This window comes from Syngnathus scovelli, chromosome 7 (genome assembly GCF_024217435.2).
Source record: "Syngnathus scovelli strain Florida chromosome 7, RoL_Ssco_1.2, whole genome shotgun sequence".
Taxonomy (NCBI): domain Eukaryota; kingdom Metazoa; phylum Chordata; class Actinopteri; order Syngnathiformes; family Syngnathidae; genus Syngnathus; species Syngnathus scovelli.
The window spans coordinates 8692690-8711763 of record NC_090853.1 but is presented as its reverse complement, the minus strand read 5'-3'; the positions used below and the strand labels follow the sequence as shown (position 1 = coordinate 8711763).

General features: G+C 41.3%; 2 protein-coding genes across 5 annotated transcripts; both read right to left on the bottom strand.

Annotated features, from left to right (window-relative positions):
- Window positions 1-1875: 1875 nt before the first annotated feature.
- On the bottom strand, window positions 1876-9343 carry ercc2 (excision repair cross-complementation group 2). 3 transcript variants are annotated; one of them, XM_049725587.1, is made up of 23 exons: window positions 9187-9343; window positions 8939-9038; window positions 8571-8648; window positions 8438-8500; window positions 8244-8357; window positions 7930-8046; window positions 7742-7858; window positions 7423-7546; window positions 7254-7350; window positions 6990-7123; window positions 6760-6928; window positions 6562-6680; window positions 6405-6474; window positions 5762-5831; window positions 5587-5688; window positions 5069-5132; window positions 4773-4894; window positions 4610-4702; window positions 4457-4529; window positions 4165-4235; window positions 3940-4083; window positions 3112-3255; window positions 1876-2653 (listed from the first exon to the last, which is right to left on the bottom strand). In XM_049725587.1, the coding sequence occupies exons 1-23, from the start codon at window positions 9189-9191 to the stop codon at window positions 2561-2563; spliced, it is 2283 nt and encodes a 760-aa protein (XP_049581544.1). In that variant the 5' UTR covers window positions 9192-9343; the 3' UTR covers window positions 1876-2560. The 3 variants fall into 3 exon arrangements, with proteins under 3 accessions (XP_049581544.1, XP_049581545.1, XP_049581546.1); XM_049725588.1 differs by lacking the exon at window positions 8939-9038 and having other exon boundaries at window positions 9187-9334; XM_049725589.1 differs by lacking the exons at window positions 1876-2653; window positions 3112-3255; window positions 3940-4083; ... (1 more) ...; window positions 4457-4529; window positions 4610-4702 and having other exon boundaries at window positions 4772-4894; window positions 5587-5692.
- A 420-nt stretch (window positions 9344-9763) lies between these two features.
- On the bottom strand, window positions 9764-15180 carry zgc:154093 (uncharacterized protein LOC777623 homolog). Of its 2 annotated transcripts, XM_049726773.2 has the most exons (3): window positions 15016-15180; window positions 14905-14954; window positions 9764-12120 (listed from the first exon to the last, which is right to left on the bottom strand). In XM_049726773.2, the coding sequence occupies exons 2-3, from the start codon at window positions 14943-14945 to the stop codon at window positions 11175-11177; spliced, it is 987 nt and encodes a 328-aa protein (XP_049582730.1). In that variant the 5' UTR covers window positions 14946-14954; window positions 15016-15180; the 3' UTR covers window positions 9764-11174. The 2 variants fall into 2 exon arrangements, with proteins under 2 accessions (XP_049582730.1, XP_049582731.1); XM_049726774.2 differs by lacking the exon at window positions 14905-14954 and having other exon boundaries at window positions 15016-15174.
- Between the last annotated feature and the right edge of the window lie 3894 nt (window positions 15181-19074).

Sequence of the window (19074 nt, the reverse complement as noted above, 5' to 3'; positions counted from 1 at the left end):
TTCTCAGAGTCCCATTGATGTTGTACAGCCTCAAGCATTCAGTGATCCAAGTATGTGGCATTGAGTCATATGCTTTCTTGTAATCAATCCAGGCAGTGCTCAGGTTGGTACGTCTAGTTCTGCAGTCTTGGGTGACTGTTCTATCCACCAGGAGTTGATGTTTTGCTCCTCTGGTATTTTTACCAATCCCTTTCTGAGCAGTGCTCATGTATTGATCCATGTGCCTGCTGATCTTATCTGATAGTATGCCCGACATCAGCTTCCATGTTGTGGAGAGGCAGGTGATTGGCCGGTAGTTGGATGGGACTGTACCCTTTGATGGATCCTTCTGGATCAGGATCGTACGCCCTTGGGTTAGCCATTCAGGGTGAGTCCCATCCCTTAGCAGCTGGTTCATTTGTGCTGCCAGGCGCTCATGGAGAGTTGTAAGTTTCTTGAGCCAGTAGCTGTGGATCATGTCAGGGCCTGGTGCTGTCCAGTTTTTCATTCCTAAGACTCTTCTCTGGTGTTATACACCTCAGCAGCAGTGATCCTAGAAATGCTTGGCTACAAGAAGAATTACCATATGCGACCACAACAGTGCCCACCATGGAAGAGAAGGCTGGAGGCCAAAATCAAGATAGCACGGAGAGAAGTGAGCCAAATGACAGAGGCCCAGAAAAGTGCAATGAAAAAGCAAGTTCCCAAGAAATACAGCCATATGCCCATATATATATATATATATATATATATATATATATATATATATATGTGTGTGTGGTGGATATATTATTATTATGATTATTATTTTTTAAATAAACATTTATGTTAAAACTTGTCTGGTGTTTTATTCCTTGTTTTTATAGTCGCCAATTAAAACATAAAAATCAGACATTTGGTTGTGGTACTTTTCACTTTCCGTGAAGGTTTGACCATGATTTTTCCCTAATGAAGTGGCCTGTGATTAGGTACGCCTGAAAATGGCGGTGTACCTAATATAGTGTCCAAATGACGTCACAGATCAAACAGCCAATCAGAAAGTGGGGGTGAGGGCGGGTGTAACCTCGAGGGGCTGCGTTCCAACATGTTTTCCAAGTGACCCTCGTTAAGCGCACCTGCGTGAAAAGTTTTAGCTCCTTTCACGTTCTGCAGGAGCTAAAACTTTTCACGCAGGTGCGCTTAACGAGGGAATTACACGGACACTCCATTAGGTACACTGCCATTTTCAAGTGTACCAATAACAGGCCACTTTATTAGGGAAAAATCATGGTCAAAGGTCACAGGTGTCAAGCTCTAGTCCTCGGGGCCGCATTCCAATATGTTTTCCAAGTTACCCTCGTTAAGTGCACCTGGGTGAAAAGTTTTAGCTCCTGCAGAACGTGAAAATGACCAAAATCTTTTCACGCAGGTGTGTTTAACGAGGGTAACTTGGAAAACATATTGGAACGCGGCCCCGAGGACGAGAGCTTGACACCTGTGACCTTTGACCATGATATTTCCCTAATAAAGTGGCCTGTGATTAGGTACACTTGAAAATGGCAGTGTACCTAATGGTGTGTCCGTGTGATTCCCTCGTTAAGTGCACCTGCGTGAAAAGTTTTAGCTCCTGCAGAACGTGAAAGGAGCTAAAACTTTTCACGCAGGTGCGCTTAACGAGGGTCACTTGGAAAACATGTTGGAACGCAGCCCCTCGAGGAATTGAGGTCGACACCCCTGGTTTAAGTGAAAAGTGCCACACCCGCCCTCACCCCCACTTTCTGATTGGCTGTTTGATCTGTGACGTCATTCAGACACTATATTAGGTACACTGCCATTTTCAGGCATACCTAATCACAGGCCACTTCATTAGGGAAAAATCATGGTCAAACCTTTGCGGAAAGAGAAAAGTGCCACAACCAAATGTCAGATTTTTATTTTTTAATTGGCAAATATAAAAACAAGGAATAAAACACCAGACAAGTTTTAACACAAATGTTTATTTAAAAAATAATAATAAAATAAGAATAAGAATATATCCACGCCATATATATACATATATATGGCCACACCAGGAGACGCAACACGTTCACTGACTGATCTGTTGATGCACGGGAAGGAAGGCAGTTGACCCATTAACTCGTTCGCAAACGGGAAAGTCAAGATCTGTTGCCTCACTGATCCGTTCTCGCTTTGAACTGGAAATACAAATCACTCACTGACTCATTCACACACAGATCTGCTCAGTTCATCAAATAAATTGTATACAATGAAATAATGCAAAGGAAACAGTGTAGTGAGTACCAAAATGGTACCATTGTACTGATAAGTGTGCAAATATTTGGCCTCCTGTAATAAGACCTCAGAGTTGCTTTATTCTTCTACATTTTTCATGATGAGTGAGTGAGTGACTTATAAGGACACTAAAGGCCCAAAACAGTGATACTGATCCTGGTGAAACTGAAAAAAAGACAAGATCTACATAATGTCAAATGAACATTTTGAGTAGAAAAATGTCTGCACAACAGACAGTGCGCAAAATGACTTTGCAGTCATGCCACTGCTTTACACTCACAACATGAATTATTAGTCAATTGGAGTTCTCTTAGCTCTGATGAGCCATCTGAGCAATCTTCTTCAGCATGTCCTCTGACTGCAGCTGCTCCAGTGTCAGTAGAGACAGACCCAGCTGGTCTTCCTGTGCAGCAGGTGGCGACATGGTGCACAGAACAATTAACAATATGTGGATAGCTAGTTAAATGCAGCTTATCTTGTCTGCCTGATGAGAAGCAGTAATGCTCAGTTTATTATCACCAGAATAGTCGGTGGCGCTTTACATTTTAGGTTGACATTAAGCTAGAGAATAGAACGGTTGAACATTTTAGTGTTTAAATAATTCTGTTTTATGTGTTGGCTTTACAAAAATTTCAACTGGATGTAACAAACAGCTTGAAGCAAGCATGCTACTTATTTGGAAAACTCAGAGTGAGCTTAGCCACTAAGGGAATACTTTAAATTGTTTTTACTTAGTTTTGGTATGTTTTGATAATTTTAATCTGTTTCAAGCATGTGGGACTGTCTACTTTGTGGATTTTCCTCCAATGCGAGTGTAGTTAGGGCATCGAAATAGGAGTTGACTGTAGTGTGTCGCTTCACCTGTCTGAAGGGCTGAGCCATCTGTCTGAGGAAATGCTTGGACAGTTGAACCGTCTCATCCACAGTGAGGTTGAGACTACCGTCGTTAATGTGCTCCTGGATCCAGCGAGGAAGCTTCCCGCGCTTGTCCGCTCGGGCATAACGCTGCCGCAGAAATAGAAGACGAGGAAGTCCATCACAAATGTGCAAATAGAAAACACAAAATGGATGCGCAGTAGCTACTAATATACGAGGAAAACTATTTTCTCCTGGTAATGTGACATATTTTAAAGTGTTGCTGCCACACAAAATATGCATGAAACATTTGAATTAAAGGGCAACTGTCTCACACAATAGAGAAAGGAAAAGAAGAGCAAGTACGAAAGAAACTACCGAGACTTAATGAATTATTATTTTTCTATCAGTCTCAGATTTAAACTTTTTCCCCCCAGAAAGACTTTCTTGAAATAAAAATGACAACTTTTACACAAAATATTTAATTCCTATATGATTACAACTATTTTAAAATGTGACTTTCTTTGAAAATATTTTTTTCCCTTAGGATTTTGGATGACAAAAAGACTTCTAATTTTTTCTTTGTAGTAAAAGGCTGCATGGCCTCACACAGTAGTAGATTCAAGAGACACGTTTATTTTCGTTGATGATGATGATGGACAAATCTTGCATAAGTCACAACAATGCCATTTGCTGAATGTGGTGGGGCACTGCTCTATTAGCTGCTGTAGCAGGCATGAGGCTCAGGTCTCTCAAAAGCTATCTTATCAGTGTCCTTATTTTGATCCAACAACCAACTTCATGTCTCAGAATGCAAAAAAACCTTCAAATTACCTTATCAGCAAAAATCATGAGCCCATAGTCGGTCTTTCCTCTGATGGCTCGGCCGACGCACTGTGCGGCGTGTCGCATGGCGTCAAAGGTGAGGAAGTCGTTCTCTCGGATCTGGAACTGGTCTCGCAAGTACTCCAGACGGGCCTGCAGCACCGAAGACAGCCATGCCATGTCAATACGAATTCAGTGTCAATACGCTACAAGAAGAAGGTGGATAGATGTTACCTTGAGGATGCGGCTCTGCGTGTAAACATACGGAACGCCAAACATGATCACGGCTCGGCCAAAGTGGTGCACTAATCACAAACAAAACATTTACTGAATATTTTCCATGTATTTACATATTCTTACGAGTTATGGCTTTTTTAGCTAAAAAAAAAAAAAACACCCAAAATACTTCCCTCGAAAAAAGATGTTACATAATTTTATTTCTTGAAAAAATATTCACCTAAATCAGAAAATCATTGTTGTTGTACTTTGAGGGAACACTACGACATTCCATTTTTTCCACACTTACCGAAATCAATCCCCTCCGACACTTTCCCTCGTGCCACGGACAGCAGGATGGCTCCTCTGCCGTTCTCGCACGCCTGTAAAGACAAAGAGAGCAGAGCGGGGAGAAGTTGACTGGCGAAGACCCTGTCACGCCTGACCAGGATGTGGGTATCACCTCCTGGTACTTTTCTAAGGCCATGCTGGTCTCAGCGGCATCCTGCGTCTCGATGAATATCAGCTTGTTCTTCTGAATGTTCTCCAGAATTCCCTGAAAATACAATGTAGTTGCAAGGTAAGCACAATGCTAACAGAAGCTTATGAGTGAATGAAACACTGACCTGCTCGTACCAGGACGCCACGATGTTCTCCATGTAGACGTAGCTGGTGAAAAATGCCACAATGCCATCAGGAACCACAGCGGACATCTCCAGGAGCAAGTTGCCATAATTACGGATCACAGCTAGGGGGAAAAAAAAAAATGTGTCAATGGCATAGCTCAAGACAATTTTCAAATATCATTTTGCAGGGCCCCATTTAACCAAGTTGAAGTTGTTTAATTTGTGCTTAAAATGTACACACACACAAGCACACGCTTGTGTTACACTTGAACTAATCAAAATGTTTTTCTACTCACCAAAATCCTCTCTGGTCTCAAACTTGGAGCTCAGAGCTACCTGGTCGTTTCCTCGCCCGACAATCTGGAAAAACCGAAGGAATGCAAAACAAGTCCAGACGGCAGAAATGCACGGGGATGGGCGGGGGGCTGGGTTGATGGCAGCAACTGCGGCCTCAGTATACATATAATGCATCCACAAAATGCTCATGTGTGTGGCCATGAAGTTAAAAAATGAGGCCAAAAATAGGCACCAAGTTGACACAAAATACTAATATTATTCCTGGATAACATTATCGAGGGCATCTTCTTGAGGAAATGTAAGGCAGAGACCACAATGCAGATTGCAGTTCTTAGCAAATATGCACTTCTTTAGCTTACCCAGATGTAAAAAAATATTGATAAGAATAGACAATAAACTCATAAATGATCATTTTGTGCACACAATGAACCCAATTGGTCACAATTTTGTATATTGCGGCTGCAAAAAAGTCAAAAATTCACATCCCGAGCTTAATACTGAAGCTTTCCATACACACCAGCGGGCAGAGGCAGGTTCGCGCCAGTGTCATGGTGAAAGACGCAATGGTGACTGGTCGGAAGTCCAAGATGCGAGGGTAGATGTCCAGTGGGGACAGCGTCTGGCTAGGACAAATGTGGAGACGGTAATGAAGAGTTTGAACGAAACCCAAAAATGGGGGTCCAAAGACTTACCCCTGATGTGATGATGACCGACTGAAACCTTTGAAAGACGGGTTTGATGGCGATGGACGGGTCCATGCAGCTGAGAAAAAAGCAGACAAGTCAGAGATCATGTAGTATGTTATAAAATATTTTTCCTACAAAAAACCAACAGATTAACCTAGAAAACAATATATTTCTGTACAATCAAACGCCATCAACTAAAAAAATAAATAGGACTTTTTTCACTAAAATCAAAGACTCTTAAAAGACGGTTTTCTCTGAATCTTACATTTTCTCTTAAAAATCAAAAGATGATTTTCCACAAAAGAAGTAAAAGACCTTTTCATTTTTTAGGGATTTTTCCCCCCCTATAGGTCTGTTTAAAACTAAAATGCGCGGAAAGCCCTCTTCCAAGGTTGAACAATCTGTTCAAAATGTAAATGTTAGTGTGACTGATATGATTAAAAAATATGAGAAATGTCACTGTATTTGGTCTGTAGTTTGTGTCCTCATTAAACGCATGTTGCCCAAACATTAAATCTACAAAACCTTCAACATCAATATGAGACTCAATGTGGTTTTGCTGCAAAAAAGACTTCGGCCTCAAACGTTGTGTTACAAATTCCCACCAGTTCTGCAGGTGGCAGAAATGCAAAACTGCGGAGCCACCTACCTGAAGTGCAACACAGGGTTGGCGATGGTTGGCGTTCTGTCTTCAAAGGGCTCAATGATGATGGTGAAACCTTTGAGGAGAAATGAAAATTCCAGAGTTTGCCTCAAGAACGGCGAATTTTTGAACTATGCATCAGGGAGGCCATTGTTGAGCGCACCTTGACTGTATGTGCTGACAAGCGTGGCAAAGTTGGAGATAAGCGTGATGGCAGAGAAGTCAGCGATGTCCGTGATCTCCAGCGTCCGTAACAGCGACTGCAGACGCTCGGCACAAAACCTGCAAGATACCATCCAATCAGGAGTGAGGAATCATGTCACATGTCACGGGAGAAGTAAGTGAAGGCAGCAGTGGGGACCTGAGTGGCTTGCGGTCGATGCAGACTTTGTCAAAGATGTCTTTGAGGAACTGCGGGGCGCTTTCCTGGACCACATGCTGCACCCTCAGGCGGGACTTCAAGTACTCCATGAAGCGCCTCAGGAAGCCCACAAAGTGCTCGGCGGTACGGATAGTACCCGGAATGGCCTCTGTGGCCATCAGCCAACCGATCAGTCAATCGGAAAATTCATGTCAGTGTCTGTCTTTTACCTTTCAGGATTTCATCGGGCAGCACAGGATTGGCTAGGTAGACATCCGTCTCCCGGGCAACGTTGGCTTCCTTTAAGCCCTCCACCAGCCGTCGATATTCCTCCTTCAGTTTGGCAGCGTCTGTCTCTTTGATTCTGTCAAAGGCAGGAAGCTGATTGCCTCAACTTGTGTCTTCTCCTGAACTCCTAAACTGCATTTCCACCTCAAGCACCAGGAAACCTTGAGTTCCTCCGCAAACTAAAGTCATAGCTGACACGTTCTTACTTGTGTATGGTGTTCTGCAGCGTATCCACATTACCCTGGCAACGGTCCAACATCCGCCTGGTGATGTTGACACTCATGGAGTCGATGCACACGTTGTCTGCCGAGGACAGGGAAATGCCGTGTGAGTTATGTGACAAATTTCAGCTGTACACAGTGGGGTGACACTGACCAATGTTGTGCGCCTCGTCAAAGACCACCACAGACTGCTTGGCCAGCTCCTTAGACACCAGGTCTGCTATCTTGGGGTCCAGCAGGTAGTGGTAGCTGTACACCACGATGTTGGCGTGCAGGATCTGACCGCAACGCAAACATGGATGCGATTGGAATCTCCATCAAGGAACTTATGTTTCCAGCATTGTTTATTTCAACAATACCCTGCCTTATCTGGGTTCTGAGTGAAAATCTTTTGTTATGGCTCTATTGGGGTTACTTGACAAGATTCCTGTGTGAAAGAGTTGCTGGGTTGGCATCATGTTTCCTGTTTGTACCGAGTAGCGTGCCAGGTAGTAGGGACACCACCCTTTTCTGCGACCAAAGTCCTTCAGGTCATCCAGGTTGTAGACGCCCGGGGGAAGGGGCACCTGCCGGCCCACAGCATCAAACTCCTACCGGGTGCAGCGGAGAGTTTTGGTCACATTTCGTCAAGCAGGAAATAGACGTGTGGCGGTGGTTTTACCTCATAGAAGCGACAGAGGGGCTGGTTAGGGTTGCTGTGACGTTGGGCGCGAATGTACGATGCTGTCAAACTGTGACACTTGCTGTCCACCTCCTTGCCAAAGCGCAAGCTGCTCACCTGCAATAGCGATGTGCAAAGGAATATCAAATCATTGCAGTGTGTGTGTGTGGACATTTAATAATTTTGTTCATGAAACAGCACTTTTAATTATTTATGTGGAATTTAAAGTATCCAGTGAAACCTACTAAATCGTTTAATTATCTACTGACAAGGTTTCAGGGTATTTTCACACTGACGAGGGCTTGACAGCTTACCTCCGGGTGGATGCAAAGGTTCTTGCGGGAGGAGAGTGCCAGAGCTAAAAAGTTGTTTTTCTCGCCTGTCTCCTTGGAACAAAACTCCATCAGCCTTCTCAGCTCCTCCACCACCTAAACACGTACATCATCAAAAAGTGAACCAGCAGTTATGCCTTCTACTGCATGTGTTTGAAGAGGCTGACTTGAGTCACCTTCTCAATCTCGGGGACTGTTCTGGAGCAGTAGATGAGCTTGGTGACTTCCAAAGGGTAGGCCTGAGGAGAAAAAGCTTGAAGCTCTGAGGCAAGCAACCGGACCACAACATAAACACTGGGCGGAACTCACCCGTTGGTATGCAACAATAAGCGACAACAGCGAGATGGTCTTGCCGGTTCCTGACGGCATCTCCAGGACGCCATGTCCCTGAAAGTACAACATGAACACAATTAGTTCTTTCCATTGTAACATATACGAATTGTATGTGCAATGACAATTTACTGCATTTGGCTATCATTGCGAGTTACATGCATCATATTGTATTGCGGGAGAAAAGGGGATGCAGGTGTGTCACAATAGACTTTCCTGACTATGCGACAGAGAGCGAGCAGAAAAAAGCCAGAACCTCAACGGACGTGCGTAACAATAACATGCGCTGCAGCATATCAGCCCAAGTCATTATTGGTATTGTTAGAAATGGCTTGTACTTCTCCTACCTTAGCGTCCAGCGTCCTCTTGAGCTCCAGCATGTACGAGTATTGTTCAGGATATATGTAATCATAGGGAAAATACACCAACAGACCGTCGATGTTGAGCCTGAAATAGTAATTTAGAAAAGGCTTTTTTTCCAATACAAGCTAGCTTCCAGTTAGCACGCATAGCAAGCTCAAGACCCCGGCCACAGCAGTCACTGCACAGACGTTTAAATAGAATAAGGTCAATGTTAACCACGCAGAATACTCACTTCATTGTTGCGAAATGTCTCCTCTTCTATGACACTCTATAATTTTTTTTCATTTAGAATCTTTCACAGATGAGTTTGCTGTGAAGGAAGTTCCTGCACGGACATTTGGCTTTTTCTTATTTGCGTTGTAAAATCACGACGCATTTCTTTGTACTGCCACCTAGTGTAACATGGACGTACATACAACAACAAATAGAAACAGTCCTCTTTAATTAATTGGGAAATTTCATCTTGAGAAAATATTTATTGACTAACTGATACACGATATTTAATAATGGTATTTATATAATAACATTTTTTACATACTGAATGACATTTTAAATGCATATTAATGCATATTAATGTAAAGTTTTTAATTACGAAGGAATGGCTTTCATAAAATGGTTTACATAACAAGAATTTTCTAAGTTGAATTACCTGTCTATTGATTTAAAGCATTTATATTTTATGGCATATCATTTGTTTACTGACAGTTATTATATAAAATATAAAAGAGGATAATTATCGCCAAAAGACATGCTACACTTGTCTCATACATGTGAAATATAACTTACATGCAATGAAACATATTAGACTCTTATTTTTACAATTGGAAGATTTTTATTGATACATTCGTAGAACTGTACACAGCATGCATGACTTGACAAACAAGAGGTGACTGTAATTATGGGTCAGTCAACATTAGTTGGACAAGAAGTACTCTATGTATGTAAAAGTGTTATTCCATTAGCTTCTGAAACACTTAAGCTTAAAAGACAATATTGATGGGAGTGGCGAATTTGTTTTGATAGTTTGACAAAAGAATGCCACAAATGTATACCACAGATGTGTTAGTAAAACACCTGGAAAGTGTGTAAATTGTGAAAAATATGCCTATGTCGCCTATTAGGTAGAAAGTATTTGTGTGATTTTTGACTAAAGTCACATCTTCACATGAGATAAAATGTCACTAATGGGTATTGAAGATGTCTGCGATAAGGCTCTTGGGGTCCAGCCTGAGCCTTTCGCCTACCAGCAACGACATATTGCATCTGCAAAGTATTCATAGCGCTTTTATGATTCAACATTTTGTTATAGCCTTACTCCAAAAGAAAAAAAAAATCCCCCTCAAAATCTATGCGTAACACTTCATGAAAAAACAAATGTGGATATTTGGGCTAATTTGCTAAAAATGAAAGAAAAGAAAAAAAAGATTTATCACAAGATCCACCAAAGCTCAATTTGCATTTTTATGTCTATGTATTTTTTGGAGTAATACATTGGAAAAAGAATTTGCATTATGGAGTGTTGTGTATAGATTTTTTTGTTTTGCTCTGGAGCACACAATTAGACTTCAGATTTTATACCATTCATTTGCAATAATAATAATAATAATAATAATAATAATAATAATAATAATAATAATAATAATAATAATAATAATATTTAATTAAATAATATGTTTTCCACATTGTCATTCTGGGGTGTTGTGTGTAGACTTTTTAATGGAATACAATTTGGAAAAAGGCTGTAACATTAAGTAAGTGAAGCATTGCGAATGCTTTTTAAAAGCGTTATACAACTTACATTTGCTAGGCTTTATTAATTTTTGTAACAAACTTACAAAAAATTATGTCATATGAGTATTGTGTGTATGAATTCTTATATTCACATTTAATTCATTCTGGAATAAGGCTGTAACACAACAAAATATGGAAAAAAGTGAAGCATGAGTCATTCACAGTGGTTCACCTTTTCCATATTTCATTGTTTTTAACAAACTTGCAAAAATTCAAAAAAGTCATCTTGTCATTTTAGGGTGTTGTGTGATTACATTTCTGAGGAATATTATAATAGTACATTTAATTCATTTTGAAATTAGGCTGCAACATAAAATGTGAAAACAGTTAAGAACTTTAAATAGTATCTGGAATTGCTGCATCCAAAATGTCTGCCCTGTCATCAGTTCATTTAATAAATCAACTGAGAAAAAGGCTTTATCGTCCACCTCACAGCTCACATCGGTGGTCCACGTCCTTGTAACGGTCCATGATCCTCAGAACATCATCAAGGATGGAGGGCCCCAGATCCAGGTCAAGGTTCAGCCCCGCCACAGAGTCTGATCGCAGGAAGAGTCCGCACGGTGAATCGCTGCGCAGGTCCTCGTTGCTCAGACTGGTGTACGAGTCCAGACTGAGGCCTCGCCGCTCATCTGGGGGCCCACAGCCGTCTGACCCCGACTCCTCCGACGACACCTCAGAGAAAGATCCGGACGAGGGAACCAGTCGGTGGAGGGACGGCGACAGGGAGATGTCCAGACCACCGTTCTTTGAGGAACGCTGCCCCTGCTGCTTGTCAGGACCATCTGCAGGTTGTAGGTGGCGCTGTTTGACGTCGTCCAGGTGCAAGCGTGGTGGTTTTGGTGGCGCTTGCTCGTGGGCAATGAAGACGGGCATGGAGATGGTGGTCTTCAACAAACCAGAGGATGAATGCTGGTAATGGAATCCGTTGTAGGAGTAGTCCGAGGCGGCGGCCTCATCCCCGTGCCGTCCATCCACGCTGTGCGAGCGGGTGTCGCCGTTACGTGCCGGTAACATGTCCATTTTACCCCTTAGGAAGCCCACGTCGCCGAACATGTCCTGCTCACCTTGCGGACCCACGTGGGCGCTGTGGCGCACATCACCTAAAGGTGGACTGATCATATCACCAGACAGAACGTCGCGAAGTTTGGGCTTCTTGCCTCGTTTGGGTGTGGTGGTCTTAAGATATATGGGGGTCTTGGCGGGCATCCTACGGGGCAACTGGCCGCCTCCGCCGGACACCTCAGACCACTCGGGCGTGCTCCGAAGCAGTCGCAGACACCACCACGATGGCACGCAAACGGTCCAAGAAGACTCTTCCACACCCAGGACGGCGCAAAGTCCTCTGGGAGACCTCTTTGTCGTGTTTTGGAATCTGGGCAGAGAGAAAATGTACGTTTATTATTATTGTTGTTGTATTAAACCGTTTAATTATGATTAAATGCATTATAACAACGGAATTTAAAATGAGCATGACTTATTCATAAACTTATAAACACAAACATTATATACTGTATAAAAGCTCACAATTTTTTTTTTTTTTGCCTCATCTTTGAATGACCTGGCCCATTTGTCTATTAAAATTCAAATGTGGCCCCTTTTATTCATTTGATGTAATTTGTATGTATTTTATACATCCTTAAATCATTTGATACAATTTTCAAATATATTTAATGTTATTTATATTTAATCAATAGGATTTGTATTAATGTATTTATTTTTAGTAGAACTTTAATAGAACATGATTCCTTCAAAAGCAGCCACCAATGATTTTCCTCAGTAAGCAAACGTTGTATTTGTGGGGTTTGGCCAAGTTACAATCAGTGAGCGAGTTTTCAGTTGATGTCGTCATGGCGATGGCATGTGAAGCTGCCCTGTGAATGTTCACACTCATACACAGTTTTATCTGTTTTGTGTCCAACGGTCCCTGGAATTGTATCAATTGCACACACAGAAAGCCACACATACTGTACATTCACTGGCCACTTCATTAGGGACATAATAAAATGTCATCCTGAAGACAATGTTAGTGGGTGTGTAAGAATGAAAGTTTTAACACATTGCACATGAGTTTTGCCTTTTAATTGGCTTTTTGCCATATTCAAAAAGTAGTTGGAAAAAGTTTTAAGAGCAGATGTGTGCACTTCAACTGTTTTCGTCTGACTTTGGTCACAAACAAACAAACAAACAAACAAACAAACAAACAAACAAACAAACAAAAACAAACATGCGCTCCACCACCTGGTGATGACATCAATATAACATCTGGTTTTGCTCTACGCATTCTTTTTGGAGCCAAGACCATACGGCCCCCCTTCTTCTCCTCTTTTTTCAGCTGTTGACTCACTTGTCATCCTCTACTTATTAAGATGCACACACGTGAAGGAACGCGTGAGAGCACCAATTACAGCACTTCTGCACCATTAAAGCTAATTTTGCATTTTTGTTGCCAGATTTGACAACCTTTCATATTACCCAAGCAACTTGGCAACAAATTTAGCTACTTTTGAAATTTGCATGTAAATGTAAATAGATAAAGTACTGTTGAGACATGCCGAATGTCCCCACACCATCGGTGGGCATCCTACGCTATTTGTGCTTATGGAAGCTGTCTATTTCTAAATTCCTAGTAATTTACTCACCAACATTATTCCATTTGACTGCCATTAACACTTATAAGCCAAACACGTTCTCCTTTTTGGATCACGACTCTGTTTTTACAGATTCTTCACAAGCTCCAGAGCTGTTAGTGGCAAGTGGCTCTCCAGGCTAGTGCTACAACACCACCAAAAACAACTATGCAGCAGGATCGATTGACACCAATCGAACTCCCAGTGGACCCGCGCTAAACATCTGTTAAACAATTTGACTCATCCAACAGTGCGGGCTCAGAAGGGAGTGTACCATCTGTAAAAACTGCATTCGCACTGGTTTCTAGCTGCCACCATCACTGCAAATAAGTCACTAAACTTCAAAGTTGCAAACAATAGACACTGTTAGAGCCCTGACTGAAGTGCAAGTACAAATACAGTACTGCAAACCAATTCTTTGAAAGCTTCACTCAGAAGCTCATTCTTAACTTTGTACCTTAAGGCTCTCTTAACACAAAGAAAACCACAAACAAGTGATGGCTCCTAACATGAAATACTCTGTAAGTTGGGGAATTTGTAAATCGAGGTACCACTTTCTTCAGTGGGTTGTTTGTCAAATTCATTCATATGTCTAAATTGCCGATAATCGGAGATCGGGGGCCGATCACGCGATTTTCACCAGATCATGGCTTGGGGCAAAAAGATAAAAAAATGTTTCACTTTTGGAAATTGTAAAGGTTGCAAAACTGAATACAATTCTATAAAGATGCTGTCAATTGGAGCAGTAATAGATTATTAATACAATTATTAAATTATAATTTATAATTGATAACAAACACACACACGCACACACACGCACACAAACAGACGCGCGCGCGCACACACACACACACACACACACACACACACACACACACACACACACACACACACACACACACACACACACACACACACACGCGCGCGTACACACGCACGCACACACTCGCATGCGGGGTCCACTGTAATGATAAGGGGTGATTTTAACAATTAAGAACTTCAGCCAGCCGTCTACCTTTCAGACCATTGATGGTGACGTTACGAAAGTAATTCATTACTCTTTTCTATTCTGCAAAATGTGACGTCATCAGCCGCCTCAACCTCCTCAAGTCTCCTGATTGGCTCTTTCCATCTGAACTGTCACGCAACATTTGTAACTGTTGTTGTTCTTCGCCTTAAACATATACAATACCATGCATACATAACAATAAACTACCCTCGTTCTCTTTCCTCCTATATTTCTGATGTCACCACTTTTTATTCCCACCAACATCTTCACGTGCGTCAGCTCCGTCACAGTAATGCAACACTGACATTAATTTGAGCGAACCAGAGATGAGCCGCCTCCTTCTCGCGAAGGGTGTGTCACTGTATGTCCACAGCGCACTCTTAAACGTCTTCGTTGTTATTAATGCCAATACAATAATAATAATAATAATAATAATAATAATAATAATAATAATAATAATAATAATAATAATAATGCCTCGAGTTCTTGACTGGTGTGTGTGCGGCAGATATTTACCTACAATGTGATGCGTGGTTCCAACACCATCCTCTTTCCTTTCATAATTTCATCCTGTTATAGAAGAAAGCGTTGTTGTCGTGGTGATGGTGGTGGCGGCGACAGAGTTGTATACCTCCAAGTAAACCTCTTGTAGACAGACTGTCGCTTGACGCTCCTCCCGCGTACCAGAAGTAGAAGAAAGCGTTGTTGTCGTAGTGATGGTGGTGGCGGCGACGGAGTTGTACACCTCCAAGTAAACCTCTTGCAGACAGACTGTCGCTTGACACTCCTCCAGACAAAAGTGTGGTGTGACCAAGATAATTGATGGAGACAATTACATCCTATTAGTTCTTTTCAAAATAAAGTATACATCTTTATTTCCCGTTAGTTAAAACACTTATTGATCAAAAAATGTCAACCATAGTATATGTAATACTAAAAACATGTATTTATATACTTTTAACAGCTTACAAATACGTAATCGAGAGGTTACTTTGACTATTTATCTTTTATTTTGGCATTTTGATTTGGTTTCTGGTGTGCTTTTGTCTGTCTTGATAATCTTGAAAAATGCTAATCAAAGCTGGCAAGAGGATTAAGAGGATTCACGCAGGTTGTTTGATCAAACAGGTAAACTCATTAGAGCGCTACAAATATGTTAATGGCAGTGGAGGGTTTGAAATGATCGCTTTGATTACTACCGGATATTTTATTGTGGATTGTATGTGTGCATGGGTTAATTAAGTGTTTGTTATTTAATTTGCTTCGCAGTAGGATTGTAGAAACTAAAAAACAAACAAAAATCCAAATCTGGTAATCATCTCATTTTTTATATTTAAAAAAAAAAAAAAGAAAAGCAGGGAAACACATCCTGAATGTGCACCTTCATACAGATTTGCACCAAATCTGGTACTATATTTTGAGTTGTTTTGTAAAATCTTGGTGTGCAGCCACACATACATTTGTATACTTACTGTAAACCCTTCCATTGTATTATTGTACAATATATCATGTATTGAGAGGGAATACTGCGTAATTACAATGTACATACTCTATGGTGAAGATGCGGGAGTTAACGAGCTATAATGATCATCCATCATAGTATTGATAGCCTGCAGATACCTGAAGAAATAAAACACTCACATTCACGTACATTTACATATCATTTCATGCCTCATACTCTGTATGAGAGGATAGTGCATGTTATTTAACACTGGCTCGACTGTACTGTAAAAAACAAAAGTAACATTGTGTTTTAAAAAAATATTATATAATTGTATTAATAATCTATTATTTATCTAGTTGACAATTTTTTTTACAGAATTGTATTCAGTTTTGTGACCTTTAAACAAACATTATTTGTGCTATTAATATGGAAAGGAAAAATCACACACTCAGCTGCCTTATCATTTGTGATGAGGAAAACAAAGATAATAATTAGGCAGATGTGTGTTGTCAGCAAGCTCACACAGTTAGTTTACAGTCCTCAGAGACGCCTGCGGGGAAAATTAAACGCACACACCTCACAATAATTTGTGTGCTTTGTGCTTGAGTAGCAGCTTTAGTGATGAAGCAGCATCTCTTAAACATCACAGCTGTACAGTATCATCCCACCAACATCACAACACCACTACATTGTATCATTACAACATAAAATAAATTCACAGTCCCAACATTGTAACACTTGTAGTTTCACAACATCCATCCGTCCGCCCGTCCCAAATATTGCATAACAACATTGTAACCTAAGATCCTTGTGACATAACGTTAAACATATTTTGACAACCTTGTAACATCTTAACATTGTACGAGCACTTTTTTTCTCATAAGTGTTTGAAAAGTGACTGGAATGTGCAGGTAAGATAAACACAAGGTCTTTGCAGCATGCACTTACATCACGCAAGCACACTTGCGTGCACGCACGCAAACACACACACACACACACACACACACACACACACACACACACACACACACACACACACACAGGGGTATGACATCACCTAAATAAATCAAGATGTAATCAGCGCGGCCCTCCACTTGGCCTCATGGCGAGATTCAAGCCCCCCCAGGGTTACCACATGCTGAGACCTCCACACCGAAACCTCCTCCAGCTCAGCCATGTGAGGTCCACATCAGTACAACACAGACTTTCACACTACCCATCAAAGACAATTTTTTCCCAGGTCCTGTGTGTAAGGTACTGATACATAATGGAAAACTGAAATTGGCCTGTGTATTTGAACGCTACGACATAAAGTAGTACATACAACAACACTAAAAAAATAAACTTGGAATTTTTTTTTTTCAAAGCCAAATGTTTTGTTCTGTATATGTCGCGACGAAATGCTGTCTCCAGCCCTTTTCACAATGCCCATCAGATAAAATCTCACACACATCACTTCAAGTATTATTTTGGCAACATTCAGGATGTTCTGGAAGTTAAGGGAACACAAGGATGGCAAACAGGAAGTGGTTCATGTTCATGCACATTTTGTGATGTTGGCACTGTCAAGTTACCCCCCTTTCCTGCAGTTTTATCTTCTCCAACTCTGTGCTATTACGCAACAGGTGGAACAGAACCTCTCTGGGAGTTCTGAGCGTCCTCAGTTGTTTTGGATCAAAATGTACACACTCAGAACCTTGACCAAGATTGACATGCGGCTGTGACATCATAATGGGGAATTCTGGGAATCTATGAGTAAGATGTCCATGTGGATCCAGTTGACTCTGTGATTGCTGCCAGGACGGTCCCCCAAATGAGAGGCTTCACTTTGCCAGTTAGTGATATTCCCAACCAGGAATGGGGAAGCGCAACATAAGGATGATGTCACCTTAGTTACGAAAAAAGAGGGACACGGATCAAATTTGACACTTAGGAAAAAGCTTCCTCCCAAAGTAGCTCACAGAATGTCATAAACGCGTCAGTCCAGATGGAAATCATTTTACACACACACATGCACTCACACTGAGCCCCTTTTCACACTGACCATCAAAGCAAACTTTTCATTTATTCATATAAGTGTTATTCATCCAGGTAAGTCAATTGAGAACAGATTCTTATTTGCAATTCCCACCTGGCAACAAAAACCAAAGTGAAACCACACAAAATAGAAAATACACAACGGGCAAACAGTGAGCCGCTGTTACGTAATGAGTTACATCATTGCATATGCTGAATAAAAGTTTACAGGCGACAGTATCCATAACTAACATTTAAAATGATCTTCTTATTTCAGGGTTTGAGAAGTAATAATGCTCCGATTTCTCTAGCCTTTCATGAAAACAGACTTATTTTTTTTGTGTTTCCTCAAATTAAGACATTTACAAACATCTGTTTTTACTTTCGAGAGCAATGACCATCAAGCCTACTGACATGAACTGTAGTTTAAGTGTTTTTCAATCAATAATTAATACAAAATAATTAAAAATAGTTTATTAATTAATAGTAATGGGGGAAATGTTTTTAACACAGTTTAACGCAAATAAAATTCCGATTATTCGATTAATCTATGGAATAATCGATACAATAATTGATTTTAAAAATATTTTATCGTGACAGCCCTAGCCATCTTTATGATTATAATCCACATTTTCAGGAAGAGGCAGTTTGTGGAAGGAGCGACACGTTCCTCTCCTTGTGGAGTGACTCGCATAAAAGCATGAGATCACAAATGGGAAAAGAATCCCTGCTCTTGCTCTCTCCCTCCCGAAGGCCTTCAGGGTCTGACAGTCCCGCCCTTCATCCTTCATTCCCACAATCTGCCTGCCCCCCTCTCCTGTTCTGGAGACTCCACGGTAGTTCGGATAGGGTCAGGGACCTTCAGTGACAAACATTCCGAAATAGCTGAGGGGGAGGAGGACACATGGGTTAGTGGCGACCAATCAGCTCAGTCTTGAAAGGGTCTCAAGATGGGGTCAATGGTCAAAACTGTTTTAATGTGTATGTGGGGGTTTGGGAATCTTTGTAATTTGGAAAACAAACAAATGCCACGTGACTCTGAAAGTGTGTGTATGTACGTGTGTGTGTGTGTGTGTATGCGTGTGTGTGTGTGTGTGTGCGTGTCACGACAAAAACATGTTCCTCGGAAGTGCAGGAGGGGCTTGAATCCCGCGTCAGCGTTTGTCCGGAACATTCCGGGCTGAGGTGGTTTCAAGCTGGTGCTTCACAACAGGAAGCGGAGATGTTGTT

Bases quoted from the DNA above. Each gene is read 5' to 3' on its own strand.
- ercc2 (XM_049725587.1), bottom strand. The intron at 8,501-8,570 runs GTGAGTTCCGCC...TTTTCTCCTCAG, and splicing joins TTATTGTTGCATACCAACGG to GCCTACCCTTTGGAAGTCAC. The intron at 7,547-7,741 runs GTACAAACAGGA...CGTTGCGGTCAG, and splicing joins ACTACCTGGCACGCTACTCG to ATCCTGCACGCCAACATCGT.
- zgc:154093 (XM_049726773.2), bottom strand. From the start codon at position 14,945: ATGAAAGGAAAGAGGATGGTGTTGGAACCACGCATCACATT. The intron at 12,121-14,904 runs GTAGGTAAATAT...CTCTCTGCCCAG, and splicing joins TTGGAACCACGCATCACATT to ATTCCAAAACACGACAAAGA.